General features: G+C 43.0%; 1 protein-coding gene across 4 annotated transcripts in view; it reads right to left on the reverse strand.

Annotated features, from left to right (window-relative positions):
- The window catches only part of POC1A (POC1 centriolar protein A), a 162,177-nt gene that overhangs the window by 119,336 nt on the left and 22,610 nt on the right, over positions 1-20,231 (reverse strand). For all 4 annotated transcript variants that reach the window (XM_043975386.1, XM_043975387.1, XM_043975388.1 and 1 more), the window contains one exon: positions 12,481-12,614. In XM_043975386.1, coding sequence (XP_043831321.1) covers positions 12,481-12,614 — 134 coding nt within the window. The remainder of the gene's footprint in view (positions 1-12,480; positions 12,615-20,231) is intronic.

A 20,231-nucleotide genomic window follows, 5' to 3' on the forward strand; every position in this document is an offset into this window, starting at 1 on the left:
TGTCACCCTGGGCAAGTCACTTAACCCTCATTGCCCTGCAAAAACAAAAACAAAACAAAAAATAAAAGATAGGGAATAATAATGAAATTATATGGATCTAACTCCTTGGATTCACAGAACCACTTTCTCCAAAGAGTTTTTTCCATATAGTGACTTCTAGTCTACTCTTCTGACTCAGCAAGGCCTTAAATAAACAGAAGCATAAAGACCTACTGGCACTCACCTCTGTCTTCTTCTCCCCAGATTTTTAATCTCCTAGGACTAGGTTCTACCTATTTCACAAATAGAGAATGGAAGCAAAAGAAAAATTGTATCCCCATTGGCCAAGAGAAACCCACTGAAATGTCTTTTTATTTCATCATAATCATAGAATCTTGTGTGGAAAGGTAAATGACAAACACCTCAGAGGCCATCTGACTCAATTCTAACCAATGTAGCATCAGAAAGAGGTCAGAGAACTTGAATACCTCCAATCCAAGATTTCATGAGGCAAAACATTCCATTTTGGGGCAGCTCACATTGTTAGGAAGCTTCTTCTCAAAATGAGATAAAAATCTACCTCTCTAATAACTTGCCCCCATTGCTCCTCATTTATCATCAGGGACAAGCTAAACAAGTCCATCCTTCCAGTATGTGAAGACTATGACCATGTCTCTCTATAAGTCTTCTCTTTTCCTGGCTGACCATCTTAAGAGTACCTCCCCACCATTCTCTATATGGTGTGTTCTCCTCCTTGCTCTAAACCAGATCCAAGTTGGTCACAGGATACTGCCCCTGACCAACCAAAAGATATGTCTAGTAAGAGGCTGTTTATTTACCCTCCTAGGACAAAAGATGAAAGCATTATCATTTAGATAAACAGCCCAAGTACCGTTTTGAGTCTCATGCATAAGGATGAAGATATAAAAGGATTTCACAACTGGAAAGCTTCTTCAGAGTAAAAATAAGCAGCTACAGTATGTGATAAAGCAGCTGCAAAACATCAAATTAGAGCTAGGAGCTTCTGTCTCCAATTCTCTCTCAGGGTGATGGACCAGCTGACTTACAATTAAAACTTGGTCATTCTCCCTAGGTACAATGAGACCAATCACTTGGTAACATACATCCCTGACATGCCAACTAGTCAATGTTTGAAAGAACAACAAGTCTTTCTTCCTCTTATAAACTACATTTAGAAGTAATTCTCCCAGAACAGAAGTTAGCTGTCAGAGTGAGAATGAAATCTGGACCTAAAATATTCTCCTACACAAACTCTCACAAGTTAAGAATGTATTCAGAACAAGCCGTTCATTTGGGTGACTAATGTTGCCATAGACCTCACACACATTTTTTCCTACTTTTGTGAATTCTGTAGCACTTTGTTTGGAACCACTGTGGTAACTGGCACTCAGAGATCACAAATTCTCAGAAGTCCCAACGCAGCTAACCTGGGTGATGGACTAATTTCAACCAACTAACCAAAGATTTGGATCATTCAAGTGAATTGCATAATCCAATTGGCCTCTTAATTTTTGTTAAAGGCAGTGCTGTCGCTGGAAAAACAGCAGCAAATACTGGCAAACTTCAGCCCTGGAGTTGCCAACTAAAGACCGTGGAAGCTGAGTGATTCTGTTTTGGCTAAATAAGGCTCTCTGCAAATATAAAAAGTCTGCCAAATATACAAGGGACAATCATAGTGCTAAGATGCTATAAAGATCAATATCTTATATCAGCATTTCCCAAACTGAAGTCTAAGGAACCCTGTGTTCTGTGGGTACATTCTAGTCATAGTGATATTTTTCTCCTACAAAATTATGTAGCAAAGATGATTATTACATATGACAATTTTTTGGTATGAAAATACTTATAAGATAATAGATTCAGAGCTGGAAAAAACCTTAAAAGCCATTGAGTCCAACCTCTTCATTTTATAAATGAGGAAACTGAGGCTGAGAGAAGTGACTCATTCCCATCATAGAGCTAAGCAAGTGTCTGAGGTAGGATTTGAACTCACATCTTCTTGATTCCGAAATCCAACGCTCTCTCTACACTGTGCCACCTAGCTGACTTAAATTACTCTATGTTGACTCACTTTACCTAAATTACCTAACCCACTCCCCATCCCCATATTGAGAGTAGTTCCTTGTCTTCTGGGCTCTCATACCAGCACCTGCAGGCTCCATCATTATGAACACCAAAGAGTTCTATAGTTGGAGGAGATGATGCTCTTTATCCATATCATAATTCCTCTCTCTCTACAATTCCTCCTCATCCATGACAATCCTTCTCAATACAGCTACCCAAACAATGAGTCATAGCGGCCTATTTCAGGAACCCCTTCAGGGAATGAAAAACTTTCAACTGCTTCCAGCAGCAAATACCAATACCAAGCCTTTTCAAAACTAGTTCAAGTGCCATGACCAATCTTAGTAGCAATCTGCCTTTTTTTTTTTTTTAAAGAGCAAGAAGGAGATGTGGTTTTGAGGAGGTAGAATTAAAAAAAAGACAAAAAGTCATTTGTAACACTGAGCTGGCTTCTTCATCTTTAGGGCTGGCAAAAGCCCTAAAAATACTGAGCCTCAAAGCTTCAGAATTGGAGAGCCAAGCCACTCTCTCCCTTAAGAGTTCAATTGTGCAGCCTGGGCTGATGGTCATTTAGATGAGCCATAGGACACTGCATGAGATATGCCAAGTCAAATTCAACTATGACCTTGGGAATTTCATAGTTGCTTCAAACATCTGGGGCCATCTCCAGTCGTCCTGATATATATCTTGCCACTGGACCCATCTGGCTTCAGAGGAGAGAGTGAGATTAGTGACCTTGGACAGTCCTGCCTCACTTAAATCCCATTCACTGCAAGTCATGACATCACCTTCTGATGTCATGGTCTTCTTCAGAATGAAGGACAAACAGCAACAACTTATCATGGTAGAAGTTTTCTAGAAATCAAAAGTTGAAAACCCAGAAAGTCTACAATAGAATCCCAATCCTTCTCATTTGGGTTACAAAAAAGCAGAACAGTATATGGGGGTAAAAAAAAGATACCAGCCATGGAATCTGATATGGGTTCAAATCTAGTTCTCACACTTATTGGTGTTGTGTGATACTGGGCAAGCTAAATCTCATTACACCTCATTTTTTTCCTTCCTCACAACATCACTGTGAAGAAAGCAACCTGAAAACCTGCTGGGGTCCCGGTCCCCCATAGCTGTTGTGGCTCTTCCATTTCTCCAGTGATGGTCACAACACAGGCAGAAAAAGAGACAAAGATGCTAAAAATCACAGTGTTTAAGCCATATCTAATTATTAGGTTAAAGGGTCACAAAAGTTTTGCACTGCTCTGGAGCCAGAAAACCTCAGTTCAAATCCTGCCTCTTACATGTATTCATTCCCTGGGGGACCTTGGTGAAGTCACTAAGGCCATCATCAGTAAAAGGAAGAGGTCAAACTGAATGGCAGGTGAATGGAACTTTCAGCTCTCGGTCTAGAATTCTATGACACTGTGGTCCTTTTAATTACTCCCTCAGCCTCCCAAATTTTCCAATTCCTAGGCCTCTGGCTCACTAAATCCCCCAGGGGGTCACAGGGAAGTTTCCCTTTTTTCTCTACTTCCTCAGGAAATAAAATTGCTGAGCCACTGTCGGGAATATTTAAAATATCTTGAAGAAAAGGAGATGTACAACAGGAATGAAAAGGGCAAATGTCCCAAGTTTCAAAAAAAGGGGCAATAATAAGTCTACAAACTATAGAACAATGAGCTCAACTTTTGATTTCTAGAAAATTTCTACCATTATAAGTTGTTGCTGTTTGTCCTTCATTCTGAAGAAGACCATGACATCAGAAGGTGATGTCATGATTTGCAGTGAATGGGATTTAAGTGAGGCAGGACTGTCCAAGGTCACTAATCTCACTCTCTCCTCTGAAGCCAGATGGGTCCAGTGGCAAGATATATATCAGGACGACTGGAGATGGCCCCAGATGTTTGAAGCAATCTGGGTTAAGTGACTTGCCAGGATCACACAGGTAGTGTCAACTGTCTGAGGACGGATTTGAACTCACATCTTCCTGACTCCAGGGCCAGTGCTCTATCCACTGTGTCACCTAGCTGTCACCATGGTAAGAGAAGTTTAGTGAATATCTGCCAAAAAAAGGAGCAATCACAAGAGAGGAAGAACAGGTCATGACTGACAGATTTATTTCTTTTATAACCAATTACTAAACTGGTAGATCAGGAAAATGCTACTATTCCAGTTTTCCTAGATTTTAGCAAAGCCTTCAACAAGGTTATCCTTGTTATTCTTGTAGAAAAACAAATGAAGAAATTATACAGAATAGTATAATTAGATATATTCAGTGACTTCATGCAAAAGTAGGAAAAGGTAAGGCCAGCAAGACATTTATCAGAAAGCATATCTCTGGAAAAAGGAAAGCGAGATCAGAGACTTGTAGGATATATGCTTTTACATTATGAACACTCTTCAAGAAAAGAATTCATAGTCACTGGATATGGCAAATATCAAATGACATCACAAAAAATTAAATCAGCAATATTTTAACAAAAGGAAAAAATGTATTGATATGGAAGTCATCTCTGAATCACCTGTCTATGCTGAGATCACCAATTTGGCAGAGCAAAGATCAGAATTAATCAAAAAAGCTAGAAGAAAGAATAAGAAGAAAAAGATATGGAACACAAAACAACACAATTCTAAGCTAATAACTAAAAATGGGAAAGAGACAACAGAAAAGACACGGCAATTATGATTATTCTTTATAGACAGTGAAACTATGTAAATAAATTGGCACAAGAAGACAGAGCCAGGAAAGTGTTTTAGTCAGCAAACACTTGACTCCCCTGCCAAGGAGAAAAAGATGGCACCCAAAAGAAAAACCAGGTTACAATGTAAACTTATCAGTAAGATTGTACAAAGGATGATAGATGATTATGAGCCGCATTATCTCATAAAGGAGAGGGGAACAGTGGAAGGTATGAGACTAGACTATACCTGTAATTTCATTGCTATAGGAAACTAGTGTCAAATTCAAATAGACACAGATCTCCACCACCACACAGACTGTAAAGCTACCACTTATCAGTATCTATGTTTCACTGTATTTTTATTTATTTTGTTGAACATTTCAAAATTACATTTTAATCTGTAACCAAAACTTTTGTTTCTAGTGGTGAGTTTGACTCTTCTGGTAGAGAACTCCAGTTAAGTAAACCCCCTCTACCAATACAGGTCGCTACTGTCCCTGCAAGTGTCCAAGGTGGGACTTGAACCCAGATTTTCCTGGCTTTGAGGCTGTTTCTCTATTCCCCATGCCACACTGACTCTCTGTGACTGAGAAAGCAAGGGAGGGCACTGGACTGAATCTCAGATTTAAGTTTAATAGGGGTAAATATGAAATCTTATACTTAGGTTCACAAAGTCAGCTTCCTGTGTGCAGAAGGAGGAAGATAGGGTTAGAAAGCGGTTTGTCTGAAAAGACAGGGACCCCCGCCCCCAGGTTAGTGCACTACAACAGAGTACTATAACAGCCAGAAAAAGAACACAATTTTCAGCTGTGTGAAGAGAAGAACAGTTTCCATTAACCCCCCACTCTATTCTGTCACTATCAGACCAAAGCTGAAAAACTGTTTTGAGTTCTCAGTAACACCGCTTAGGAAGTTCACAGATGAAACAATATTCAAGAGAGCAATGAGGATAGTGAAGGGCTTATACTTGATACTTATGAGGGCCAGCTGAAGGAACTGTGGCTGCTTAGCCTAAAGAAGAGAAGACTGAGGGGAGATGACAACCACTTATTTGTCCCTACATCTGATGTAGGCACTTGAAGACGTTACACAAAACAGCTACAGAAGCCCCTTTCAACTCTCAGTGGTAAGCACTGAGAATATCAGTACAAAAAATAAAACTCTACCGGCCATAAGCTCACCTTTTCATAGGGAGGTGACAAGCACATATAAAACTAGAGAGAGAATAGACATAGAGTTAATAAAGAAATGCATAGAGTAGTTCAATACAAGGTAATCTGGGAGGGACAGCACTGGCATTTGATGGACTAGGAAAGGCTGAATCCAGAAGACACTGCCTGAGCTGCACCTTTACCCAGTGCAGAGGCCCTGAGATAGGGAGTGAGCAGAGTGTGAGTGTGTCCTAGGAGGCTGCAAAGATAAGTTGGGGCCAGGCTGTCGAGGGCTTTAATAGTCCAAAAGGAAATTCCTTTGTAGCAGCATGTAGGATGGGCAAGATACCCATTTAGGAGGCAAGAGATGAGGAGGGTCTGAACTAAAGTGGCAGTTGTGAGAGAAAGGTCAGATGCATATGTTGGGAAGGCAGAGACAGCACGACTTAGTAACTGACTGGCTACACGAGGTGAGAGTTAGGAGTACAGGATAGTAGTAATAATAGCTAACATCTATATACCACTTTAAGGTTGCAAAACGCTTTGTATATATCCATTTGTTGTATTATCTCTATTTTACAGATGAGGAATCTGAGGTAGACAGAAGCTAAGTGACTTGCCCAGGGTCACAGTGCTGCTAAGTATCTGGGGTCAGATTTAAACTCTGGTCTTCCTGGCTCCATAGCCAGTGCTCTGGGCACTGTGGCACCATCTACCTGCCTCTGGGACATCAAGTTCAAAATGTCCAACAGGCAACTGGTGACATGGTATTGAAGCTCCAGAGAGAGACTGAGGACGGACGTACAGATCTGGAGAATCATCTGAGTAGCGGTCATAGTTCAAACCATGGGAGCTGACAGGGTTATTACCAAGACAGAGAGGAGAGAGAGGGAAGAGAAGGCAGCCCAGGACAAAATCTTGGGGAACACCCATAGTTAGGAGTTGGGATTTGGATGAAGAGCCAGCAGAGACGAAGAAAGAGCGGTTATTCCAGAGGCAAATCAAAAGAAGACTGTTACAAAAGCCCAGTGGGGCAGCTACGTAGCACAATGGGTACAATACCAGGCCTGGAGTGGTTCCTCTTCCTGAGCTCAATTCTAGCTTCAGCCATGACCCAGAGCAAGTCACTTCACCTTGTTTGCCTCAGTTTCCTCATCTGTAAAATGAGCTGAAGAAGGAAATGGCAAACCACTCCAGTATCTCTACCAAAAACATCCCCCCCCACAATGAGGTCACAGAGAGTTGGATACAACTGCAAACAATTCAACAACAACAGAACCCAAAGGATATATCTAGAAGGAGAAGATGGTTAATGAGGTCAAGAAAGATGAGAACTGAGGAAAGACCATCAGATGTGTCAACTAAGAAATCACTGGTAACTTTGAGACAGCAGTTGAATGATAAAACCAAGAGCCAGAATAAAGAGCCAAAGAATGAGTGAGAAGTGAAGCAAGCCAGTATAAACAACTTTTCCCAGGAGTTTGGCCGAGAAAGGGAACAGATACAAGACAACAGCTGAAGGGGATATTAGGGTCTAGTGAAGGTTTTTAAAGAGACAAGACCTCAGCACTTTGAAGGCATATAGGGAAGGAGCCAGTTGACAGGGACCTATGAGAAGTGTGTTCATGTATTTAACAGGCTTAGGGGGCAGAACAAGAAGCACTGGGTAGAAGTCTCAAAGAAGCACGTTTAGGTTTGATGTCAGGAATAACTTCTGAGGCACTGGAGCAGGCTGAATGGCAGACCACAGAAAATAGCAGCCCTCTCCTTGGAGGTCTGCAAGCAAATGCTTCCTGACCACTCACTGGCTGAGTTGAAGAGGTTACACTAGACAAATACAGAAGCCCCTTCCAACTCTCAAGTTCTGTGATGTAAACTGGTTATCACACAAGAAGTGATTTTTTAAAAACTCTTCTTAAAAAAAGTCACTCATTTCAAAGGGGTACTTTCCAGTGTTTGCCAACCACATGCAACAGACCTGATTCCAGATTTCTCTTCTACTTTTCAGAGAGTTCCCCTGTATCTCAAACTTATAAAATCCAGGTGTTTCTGAAGAGCAGAAGGCCAGGGAGAATTGGGGAATTCTAAAAGCATTATGGGAATAACCAATTTAAAGGAAAGCTATAATGGGTAGGAAACCTTTTGTGATTCAAATAACTGCCATCTAATTGATCTGGTGTGTAAGTAGTTTTCTTTGGGGTTGGGTTGCTTTTTTCAATTGGAAAAGGGCCACACCTGTTCCCCAAATCACATGCTGGTATGCCACATTATTTTTAGCATAATTAGTTTTGAAGGCAAAGGTAGAATCATAAAAATAGCTTGCCTTTATATAGAATCTCAGATTTAGAGCTGCAGGGGATCTTAGAGGTGATCTAGCCCAACCCCTTTATTTCAAAGAGACAAGTAGGTGGTGCAGTGCTAGGTAGATTGGTGGGCCTGGAGTTAAGAAGACCTGAGTTCAGATTTAACCTCAGTCATTTGCTGGCTGTGTGATGCTGGGCAAGTCACTTAAACAGTTATTTGCCTCAGTTTCCACAATTATAAAATGAGGATAATAACAGCTCCTACCTCTTAAGGTGGTTGTGAGAATCAAAAGTGCTAAAGTGCCTGGCACAGTGCCAGGCACACACTAAAAGATACATACAAGTTTATTTTCTTCCCCTTTCCTTCTCTTCCAAGGCCCAGTGAGATTAAGTGACTGCCTAAGGCCAATGAGAAATTCAAAGCAAGTCTTCTGCCTCCAAATTCAGGAGATTCTAGAGTTTCCTGACACTCCCTGCCACCTGTCTGACTGCTCCTTCTCAGGTTCTTTTGCAGCCTCTTCATCCAGGTCATTCCCACTGGCTGTGGGGTCCCCAAGGCTCTGTCCAGGTCCTCCACTATTCTCCCTCCCCTGTCCTATGGTATTTGGTGAGCTCATTAGTTCCCACAGACTTAACAGATGCTTGTTAGATCTGCTCCCCCAGCCTTAGGCTCTCTCCTGACCTCCAGCTGCACACTGCCAATTGCCTGGTGAACATCTCAAACTGGGGGATGCACAGACATTTTCAACTCCATATGCCCCAAACTGAACTCACCATCCTTTCCCCTAAAATCTTCCCTGTTATGAACTTCCTTCCTTCCTACTGTCAAGGCACCACAATCTTTCCGGCCCCCCAGGCTCACCCAACACTAAGTTCATCACTCTTCACTCCCACCCCTTGCCCTTTCTGACACTGTCAATTCCCTGGCTCAGATTCTCGCCTTCTCACACCTATACTTGCGATAGACTGCTGGATGGGCTCCCAGCTTCAAGCCCCTCCCCTACTCTATTCAGTTGTCAACCTGATCTTGCTAAAGCACAGGTCTCACCATGTCACACACATGCCCCTCCCCATTCCATAAACTCCAGTGGCTCTACAGTGGGCAGCTAGATGGCACAGTGGATAGAGCACTGGCCCTGAAGTTGGGAGGATCTGAGTTCAAATTTTGCCTCAGACACTTAGCAGCTGTGTGACCCTGAGTAAGTCACTTAGCCCCAATTGCCTTAAACATCCAGGGCCATCTCCAGTCGTCCTGATAATCTTGTTATTGGACCCAGATGGCTCTGGAAGAGAGAAGGAAGTTGGTGACCTTGCACAACCCTGCCTCGCTTAAATCCAATTCAGTGCAAGTCATGGCATCACTCTGATATCATGGTCCTCTTCAAGAAGGAAGGACCAGGGGCAGCTAGGTAGCACAGTAGACAGAGCACTGGCCCTAGAATCAGGAGGCCCTGAGTTCAAATCCAGCCTCAGACACTTAACACTTACTAGCTGTGTGACCCTGGGCAAGTCACTTAACCCCAATTGCCTCACTAAAAAAAAAAACAAAAAACAAAAGAAGGACCAACAACAATAGTGGCTCTACAGCACCTTCAGAGTCAAACAGAAAATTCTCCAAACTTGATTTCCTCCTGCCTTTCCAGTCTTCTTCCCTCTTCTCTCTGCAATAGAGTGGCATCGCCCTCCTTGCTGTTCCTCTCCCCATACACTCCACCTCCAGAATCTGGGCATTCTCCCCAGCCGGCTGGCTATCCCCTATGTCTGAGACGCCCTCCCTCCCTCCTCTCCTCTGCCTCCTGGCCTCCTTCCTGCAAGTCCCAGCTAAAATCCCCCCTTCTACAGGAAGCCTTTCCTGGTCCCCCTTAATGTCAGTGTCTTTCCTCTGTTGATCATCTCCAATTTACTCCATTCAAAACTTGCACATAGCTGTTTGCATGTCGTCTCCCCATTAGACTATGGACTCCTTAAGAGCAAGCAGGTACTGTTTGTTTTGTTTTGGTCTCTGTATCCACAGTGTTTAGTATCTGGCACATGTAATAATCATACCAGCTAACACGGCCCTCTCTGATGATGTCCATTTTCCAGGTAAGCAAACTGAGGCTGAGCCAAGCAAGGTGTCTCATCTAGAGTCACCCAGCCAGAAAGAAGAGCTGGATCTGAACCTGAGAGTACAACGCTCTTGTCAATATACTGTATTGCCACCAATAAGAGGAAATACTTGAGGCAGAAAGAACTATTCCCTTTAAAAAAGGCCAAAGCTGCCATAAGTGACAAGTCCCTTTTTCATGTATATTTCTTTCCTCCACATAAGCAACTGTCCCCCAGAGGTTACCCAGAGGCTGTTCTACTGTTTCCAGGGTCACTGGAACATAGCCTAGCCAGAGCCAGAGAAAGCTCAGCGGATGGTAAGAGACAGACTCTCCTGCCTCCAGAAGACCCCAGCACATTAAACAGAAGCAGTGAGAAGCTGCCTGCTGCCTTCATGGCCAGACAGCAAGGGACCTGGGGTACCTCGATGAAAGAGCCAGGCATGGAAAGCCTTGGCTACCCAAAGCAAAAGTAACAAAATGCTAATCCCCAGAGCCGACAGCCAATTGGCTGTGGCACAAAGTGAGGGGAAAGGGAAGAGATCATGCCGGGAGAGCTGTAGCTGAGGGATGATGAGAGCAGCTTTATCAACTATAGGGCTTTACAGTCCCTATCTATCTGAGCTTCACGGCAGACAGAAACATTGTTACTATCCCCATTTTACAGACAAAGGAAACGAAGCTCAGCTAGAGGCTCAGGAGCTATAGCCCATACCCAGAGATATACAACTAATAAGGGACAGCATCAGAACTTGAACCCAGAACTCTTGACTCCAAAACCAGGGGTTTTCCCCATTAGACCAGGCTGCAAATCATCTGCAAATAGTAATTACAATATTAACACCTGAAAACAGAGACATGCAGGCAGATATTCTATCCACTCAGGAAATCCTTCCTTTGGGAAGCAAATTCACTAGGAAACAAATCTCCCATGTTCCAAATAAAATGCTTTGCCATTGACCAACAGTAAGCCTTGGTCTTGGCACCTCTAGAAAGTTCATGGTTAAAAGGTGCTTGGGACAGAAAGTTTGGAAGCCTTCAAAAAGTAGGCAGTAACTCTTGGAATCAAACTTCAGAGACAATTTAATTTGGTGAAGAGGAAAAAAAAAGGAAAGTTGGAAAAAAGATTTCTGAATGATTTGCCTCACAAGGCCCAGAATGGCATGTGCTGTTACCACTTTTAAAAAGCATGGATTTCTATTCTCCTAGAAAATGAGGACAGAAAGGACAGAATGTATTATGGATTACAGCTGGCTAGGACAAGATATCAGTAAAGCTTGGAGGCTGCAGCAAAGACACAGCACTCTCCAAGGATATTCAAAATGGAATGCCACCGCCACCGCTGTCGCTGCCACCTTTCAAGTTTGCCAAGTTCTTCACATGCTTTCCTTCCTGTTAGCCTCACTACAACTCTATGAGCCAAGGTCTCCTGGGATTCCTATCGTCAAACCAAAGCCTTCTTGACTCCACTTCCAGAGCTTCATCTGCTAAGCCAAAGCTTCTTTGTTTTGGTTTTTTTGGTTTTTTTGCAGGGCAATGAGGGTTAAGTGACTTGCCCAGGGTCACACAGCTAATAAGTGTCAAGTGTCTGAGGCCGGATTTGAACTCAGGTCCTGCTGAATCCAGGGCCAGTGCTTTATCCACTGCGCCACCTAGCTGCCCCTAAAGCCAAAGCTTCTTAAACTGTGGGTCACAACCCCATTTGGGTAACAGAATGTGGGGATTACAAAAAATCTGACAGTAAATGTTTGATTTGTATACATATTTTATATGTCATGAAAAAATTTCTCAGGCGAAAAGGGATAACGAGTGGAAAAAGTTTAAGAAGCCCTTTGCTAGGCTATGTGGCTTTCCAACAGAACTAAGTTTTCTTACCAAGTCAGAGGGTTATCCCCATGTTGCTTCTGTACAAAGTCAGAAGACAGCCCTTAGCCTTGTTACTTCTTGGACCCTGCCTCCCCAGGCCCTTCACCAGCAGATCTTTCTGCCTACAGGGCTGGCCCACAGGATCTCTTAGGGCCTCTAGCTCACATCCCCAAGGTTCCTCTTGTTCTTTTCTTTCCAAGCTGCCACTCGATGCCATTCAACAGATGGACCAAGAATGTGGTCAGAGAAAATGTTTTTATTTTAGGTCTGGACTCATTTCTTTAAGGCCCTGCATCTACAGAGACATTGAACTATTTTTCTTTGTGGAACTCACCAGATGGCCATGAAGAGTATATAGCAACCTGCCTTCCATCAAGTCTAGAATCTTCAGTGTTGAATCACTGGAAGCTGTGATCAGGTAGTTTCCGGATGGGTGAAAGGAAAGGGCATTTACCACGGCACTGTGCACTAGGAAGAAGAAAATTCAAGTCAGAATCCTCACTCTGAGGATCAGAGGACGATGTACACCCAGGGAAGAAGTGGGCCATACCACTGGAAGGATCAGTTCAGGGCAGGCTGAGGAGGGCCTTGAAAGCCAAACGGAGGAATTTATTCTAGATCCTATAGACAGTGATCAATCACTGAAGCAGATGAATAAGAAAATATAAAGAGGACTATGGTGCACAAGAAGAGTTAGATGGATTAGAGAGTGTGAATGTGGGGAAATGAATTATAAGATAATCACAAACATTCATCCAAAGTAGGGGAAAAGGAAAAGAAGGAACAGGTATAAGACACTTCAAAAGGAGACTCAACAGGACTTGGCAGCCGACTAAATAAGAAGAGAAAGGAGATTTTAGAGTCAAGGAGAACTCCTTTAACTGCACTCCTATTATGATGTTATCAAATATCACAGCAAGTTTGAGATGGCTAAAATACTCAGCATTTGACAGTTAAATACATGCGCTTTGCTTTATGCTATAACTTCAGGGAAAAACAAATAGAAAATAGGGTAACCTATATGTATAGACACGACATTCCTGGCCATTAGGAAAAAAAAGCTGAATTCCAAGGTGTATGACCACAAGCAGGGAGAAGGTGTGTTGAAAGGTCCATCTTGGCCCCTGCCTCCCATGTGACCAGGAACACAGGTGGCTGCTGGCCAAAGGTCAGAGCTGTGTCTAGGACAGGCCAAAAAGGGATTGAGTATCTGCTCTATCGTGGTATTACTGGGCCTCTGCTTTAGCCAACTTGAAAAAAGCAAAATTAGCTATTGAGTATCTAAAGAGGCTTTTGCTACCATCAAAAATATGTAGTAATACATCTATGACCAAAAGGAAATCAGTTCAGTCCCAAGAGAAATAAGGATAGAGACGAGATTAAATTTCCATTAAAATGTCAACTAGAAACCAAAGCATTTTAACTCTCTTTCACTGATTGAGGCTCATAGGTATTGTTGTGATGTTGGAAATCAAGAGACAAACCTCAAAGGAAACTCTGGTGGTAGCTAAGTGACTCTTTGAGCCTATCTCTAAGACCATGCTAATATATACCACTACAATCCAGTATAACTGAGACCCCACAGGAAGACCTTTCCCTGTATTCATTAAACACGTTCAGATATGAAATTACGCTTTCTAAAGCCAAAGTTACACTAAAAACAGCTACTCGAACACTATCTAAGCCAATTTGCTGAAGTTTAAGTGTTTGGGGAATGTAAAAAACATGTTACTGAGCATGCTCAATAGTGAGAACATTTAGTACTTTACATAATGAGTTATTTATATCTTTAAAATCCACACCAAGCACTATGAACACTAGAAATCGTGCCTGGAGGTAAGCCGAACATTTGCCACAGCCAGCTCAAGAAATAATACACTATACAAGTCATGGGAAACAAGGTGATGAACCTCCCCAAACCATCTGATCTTCAAAGCACTGAAGGCTAGATGAGAGAGGAGCATTCAGCTATTTCTTAAACCAACCTTTTGTCAAAGTGAGGTGAAAGCAGATGGAAAAGTCAAGGAAAATGAGAACTAGTAAATGGAATTCCACTAGAGTTAGGATCCAGAAAACCTGGTTTCTAGCCCATGTTCTACCAGTGACTCACCACATCAACTGGGGGAAGTCATTTTCCTTCCCAACCTCCAACTTCCTCATCTGCACCATGAAGGGGTAACTACAGATTACTTTCCCAAACTAATTTGGCCATACTTTAAAACACACAGAAGTGATAAATTCTCATCTGGAAAGTTGGCAATACACCAAAAATAGAGGAAGGCTCAAAAAAATCTGAGAGCAAAATAAGGGAATGGGGGACACAATGTGAAAGGAAATGATTGTATATTAAAAAAAAATTTTTTTGTTTATTTTATTGGGGGGGGGTGGGGGTTAAGTGACTCACCCAAGGTCATACAGCTAGCAAGCGCATTTGAACTCAGGTCTTCCTGAATCCAGGACTAGTGCTTTACGCACTGCAACACCCAGCTGCCCCCAATGATTGTGCTGAAATTGAGGGGAGAACTGCAATACCAGATGTGAAGTATAAAGTTAGATGACAGGGGGTATATATCAGACCTGGGGCTGTGGTGGGGAATGCACAGGTTTCATCCACACCATAGGAGAGCAGTCAATGGCACAAATGCAGAGAGTTTGGTGTGGGATAGTCTAGGCTAAGTGTCAAACACTGGGTAATGTTAGAGCATATCTACATAACAGATAGTAGGCAATCTGCACGTGTCAGACACCAGCAGTACAAGGGGAATCCATGCTCCATGTAAGACACAAAATCTGTGTGGTGGAATGGGAGGACAACGACGGCACATAATGGGATGCATAATGATTTATGTGGGACCAGAGGAAGTGGGAGGGCAGAGGAGACAGAACAGAGTTGTGTTGTAAAGTGGCTGGGGCCTGTAACAATTGGAATGACGCCACCTGCTGGAGACTTACTGTAGAAAAGCTCCACCATGAGGAGAAGGCCTCTGAGGGCAAGCCACACAGGCAAGGTCCTTGGTGTCAGGAAGTGACGTTTGCTCATGGATACTATCTATCAAGGCTACCAGCCAATCAACTTGAGGAGTCTCCCATTCCTGGGAGGAGGACACAAAGTAGGAAGTGGACCCTGGGGGAGGGGTTCTGCCTCTTTTTGGTTCCTGACCTCGCCATGGTGGGTCGGATGATAGGGTCTCTTAGAAATAGTTAGATTTTTACCTTTCTATCTGATCCTAATGCTCTTTAATAAATACTTAAACATTTAAATACTCTTGCTAAAGCTTATAAATGAGTGGCGAACACTCATTAGATTTTAAATAGTATAGCTAGAATTTTAGCCCTTACAGGCCCAAGCTACCACATGCACAGGGAGTAGAATGAGGAGATCCTAACTGCACACCCTCCTCTACACAAACTCAGCACTTGCATAGTTGCTACACTCCAGCTAATGTGGGTTTTATTTGGTTCCTTAGTGGTCCATGCTCCTGCCCCCTGCCAGCCTTTCCTCACACCAAAAGCACCAATCTATTCACATGTAGCAGAAGAGCAGGGTTCTGAACTCAGTTTGGAAATGCTTTTCTTTTTTCTTTCTTTCTTTCTTTTTTTTTTTTTTTTAGTGAGGCAATTGGGGTTAAATGACTTGCCCAGGGTCACACAGCTAGTAAGTGTTAAGTGTCTGAGGCCAGATTTGAACTCAGGTACTCCTGACTCCAGGGCCGGTGCTCTATCCACTGCACTATCTAGCTGCCCTGGAAATGCTTTTCTTTTCTTTTTTTTTTTTTTTGCGGGGCAATGGGGGTAAAGTGACTTGCCCGAGGTCACACAGCTAGTAAGTGTTAAGTGTCTGAGGCCGGATCTAAACTCAGGAACTCCTGAATCCAGGGCCGGTGCTCTATCCACTGCGCTACCTAGCCGCCCCCCCCTGGAAATGCTTTTCTAAGGAGAATTTCATAGAACATGGCACCTACCAATTCGATGGTCCCTCCCCTAATCAAGAACTCCGAAATTCCTTTATCCAATCGTGATCTCTTATTGAGGCTGTACTTGTCTTAAACATAGTCTTCATCTTCAACTGACTTTCCAATTCATCCTCCTTGGAGTACGTTCCCAGGCTATCATCTCTTCTCTGACCACCCTCTATTTCCTTCCCAATCCAGAAACTTTGGTGAGTTCTTATCATCTTATCCAAAAAAAAAATCATCTTATCCTCTACTCTAAAGTCCTTTGATCCCTTGTCATATCTTACCAAACCTGAACCTTCAATTATTTCTATCCTCTGCTTCCTCCAGGAGAAATGGAGCCAGAAGAAGTCAGGTAACCATGCTCACCAGGGCTATTACACTAATCTCATCAGGACCTAAGCTTGATGCAGCAAGATAGTCCTTTTACTCATGCCTAACTGAATGTCCATCCCACTTACCATAGAGGCTGTTCTAAACCTTCCCTTCTCTCCCAAGTCTCCCACAGCACCTCCACAAGCCAACCTCTTAAGTGAGGACCACACCACATACTTTACTGAAAAAAATGAAGGTTATTCACTACAATCTCCCTCTTCATCTCACAACCCTTTGACATATCCCCAATTATTTCCAAGTTTTCATGAAATGACCATTCTTGTCAGTCAATAAGTACTTAGTAAGCACCTACTATGTGCTAGGTACTGTGCTACACTAAGGATATAAAGAAAGGTAAAAACAAGGAACTCACAGTCTAACAGGGGAGAGAAGATGCAAACAACTATATACAAACAAGTTTTATACAGAGGAAATTGGGACAAATCCAAAGAGAAGACACTAGTGTGAGAAAATAATGGGATCTGGCAGATACCCAAAGGTCCCACCTGAGATTAATTTAGAACTGACTGAATTAAGTGAGACTGATGGAGAGTGATTGACTTTGCTGATTAACCTACTTAAAGTTAATTCAATTAAAGCCATACCTGGCTGACTCCTAAGAGGGAGTGTTCTCAGAGGCTGTGGACTGTGACATCAACACAAGATCACCCTCAAGTCCAGTGAACCAATGGATTTGGATGATGCTAACCAATCAGCTTGAAGCAGTGTGTAAGACCACCTCTCTTCTGGACCTATAAAAACCTTCCACACTGCAGTTTTCTCTAGCAGTTCACGGTTGAACCAGGCTTGTGGTGGAGGACTTGAAGAAGAACCAGATCAGGCTGGAACTCTAGGCTAGATAGGCCTTTTCTTAATTTTCTGAACTCCACATGTTCTCTTTTTACTAATACCTAGTATGCTTTAATAAATGCTTAATGCCCAAAGACTGGTGCTAAAGCTTCTAATTTAAGAGTACCACATATTTAGATTTTAAACATCACACTAACATTAAGGGGTGATCAGGAAAGGTTTGCTGTAGAAGGTGGGATTTTATGTGGAACGTGAAGGAAGCCAGGGAAGCCAACAGATGCAAATGAGTAGGAAGTGCATTCCAGACAGAGGGGACAACCAGCCAGTAAAAATGCTCAAATCTGGAGATAGAGAATCTTGTGAGACCAACAGCCAGGAAGACGACATCCCGGGACTGAAGAGTAGATGAGGCTGAGTGAGATGTAAGAAAACTGGAAAGCCAACACAGGTGTGAGAAGATGAGAGGTGGTGGTGTCAGGACAGAAGAGGACAAATACAAGAGATATTTGAAGGTGTAATCAACAGAACTCTCTCTCACCCCATACATTCAGTCAATTGCCAAATCTTGTCTAACCTAGCCCACAATTTCTCCCACATCTAATTCCTTGTTTCTCCTTGCACAGCTACCTTCCTAGTTCGGGCCTTTATCACCTCTCACCTGGATTCTTTCAAGAGCCTCCTAGCTGGTTTCCCTGCCTCCGATCTTTCCTCCTCAAATCCATCTACAACCAACAAAGTGATTTTCCAAAATCACAAGTCTTACCATTTCAAACTCTAATGGCTCCTATTACCTCCAGGATCAAATGTAAAGTGTTCCCAAATCATTAAAGCACTTTTAAACCTTATTACTAAGCTTTTTGGAATTACTAAGGTTTTTAGAATACCCTCTCTAAACTCCTCTACACGTTCCTTACACACACACACACACACACACACACACACACACACACACACACACACACACACACCCATATGGTCAAACCAAAGGTCCAGCCACCTTGGCCTAGTTGCCACTTCTGACATGTGATGATCCCTCTCCCATCTCCAGCTGCTGCCCATGCCTAAGGTGTACTGCATCTTCCCCTCTGCCTTTTGAAATTCCTAGTTTCCTTCAAACTCTTTTCAAGTGCCACCTTCTACATGAAGCCTTTCTGATCTCCTCGGCTCTTAGTGCCTCCCTCCAACTACCTCATACTTAATGTGTGTGTATTCTGTGTATACTGATATATGTGCATGTTATCTCCCTTACTAGAATGTAAGCTCCACAAAGACAGGAACTGTTCCATCTTTGTCTGTTTATCCCCAGGGCTTAACAAAGCATCCAACACGGCAGGCACTTAATAAACGTGGATGATTGGATGAAAACCTGAAGACAAGAGGGTGATATCTCTCTCCGCTTGGTATCAACAACTACCTCCCCATGCTTTCTTTGGAAAATCTAATTGATAAAAGTCACTTTAGTCAAACCAGTGGAACAAGAACAAGACACAGGTATCATCTACATTTTGAATAGCACCTGTATGTGTGTCCTGTCCCCCCACTAGCAAACAACAGAACAAGTACCCAGGGCCATAGAGAAATGGGGCTAGGATGGAGTGCAGCTATTTTTACATAAGGCTCCATCTGGGGTAAGGTATGAAGGGCCTGCCAGGAGAGAACCCTTGGGGGAACATGCAGCTTTACTGACCAGCTAGCAAAAAGCTCTAGGGATAACCACTAGTGGTGAATCCAAAGTAGCCTATCAAAGATAAGATAGAGCAGCTAGATTCAGTGAATAGGAGGGAGTAGGCAGGTAACTAACTCCCAACCCAAATGTGCCTCTGTAATGGTAAGCCTGGGAATTGCCTGGGGAGCTCAGTTCAGCCACCATAGAGGTGCATGAATATTTGAACAACATAGGCAAGAAGGTCACTAGAATTTGAACCTTAAGAGGTAAACAAACTGCCCCAAACAAGCTCCTCTGATCTCACCCCTGATGATATGGAGCAAGAACCAGGCTGGATCTTATAAAGAAACTAAAACTGATGTCAAAGACACCAGCCAATACTCTCGGTTGGATAATGTGTTCAAAACCTGTGACTGGGATGTAAATTGCAAAAGTTTGTGTTCTCCAAATGATTGTTCAGGGTATATATGAATATTTATATACACAATCAATTTTATGTCTGGGCAGTTAAAAAAGAGAGTGTGAATTTTCCTCAAGGCAGCCTATGGTTGATATATAACAGAGGAAAGAAGCCTGGGATTGAAGTGGGGAGATGCAGGTTTGAATCCTGTCTACCACATGTCATCTGTGTGCTGGGCAGAATTCCTGTCCCAGAGAGTTATCTGTGTCTGTGCCTCATCTCCAAGGCCATACTCTGAATGTTCACTGCTCAGCCAGTCAGCCTAAAAGAGACTCTCTCTGTGTCCCTACGGTTCTCACAAGGGCCATTCGATGTGTGTTGCCACAAGCAGAGACACAGCTGTGGATGGCTGTGATGGGGGGCAGCCTGGGGAGATGCCCGCCTGGCCAATGCAGATTTTGTGGGCAGAATAGAATCTCTGTGGGCTGAGTGATTTGGGAAAACAATCTGCAAAGCTGCCGTAGGTGTTGGAGAAATGTTCTCAGAGCACCAGCACCGTGGTAATAATTAGCTCTGCCCTGCCAGGAAAGAAGAAGGCAGAGGCACAAAGTACCTTATGGCACCAGCTTACTTGGGCATGGGCATCGCAGGGGCTTTTCTGACAAGCCAACCTCCTTCTCATGACTTTGGACTGAAGTTAGTAAAAACTGGATGCCTTTACATCGGGCTTTTGATTCATAAAATGAAGGTACTCAGTTCCAAGGGTGAAGGCCACCTTGAGGAACTCCTCTCTTCAAACAACACATAAACACCCCCTTTAAGAAAGGGGAAAAAATAGATGTGTGAGTAGGCTAACTCAGGCAGAACCGTCTTCTGGGAAA

Source organism: Dromiciops gliroides, chromosome 1, assembly GCF_019393635.1.
Source record: "Dromiciops gliroides isolate mDroGli1 chromosome 1, mDroGli1.pri, whole genome shotgun sequence".
Classification (NCBI taxonomy): Eukaryota; Metazoa; Chordata; class Mammalia; order Microbiotheria; family Microbiotheriidae; genus Dromiciops; species Dromiciops gliroides.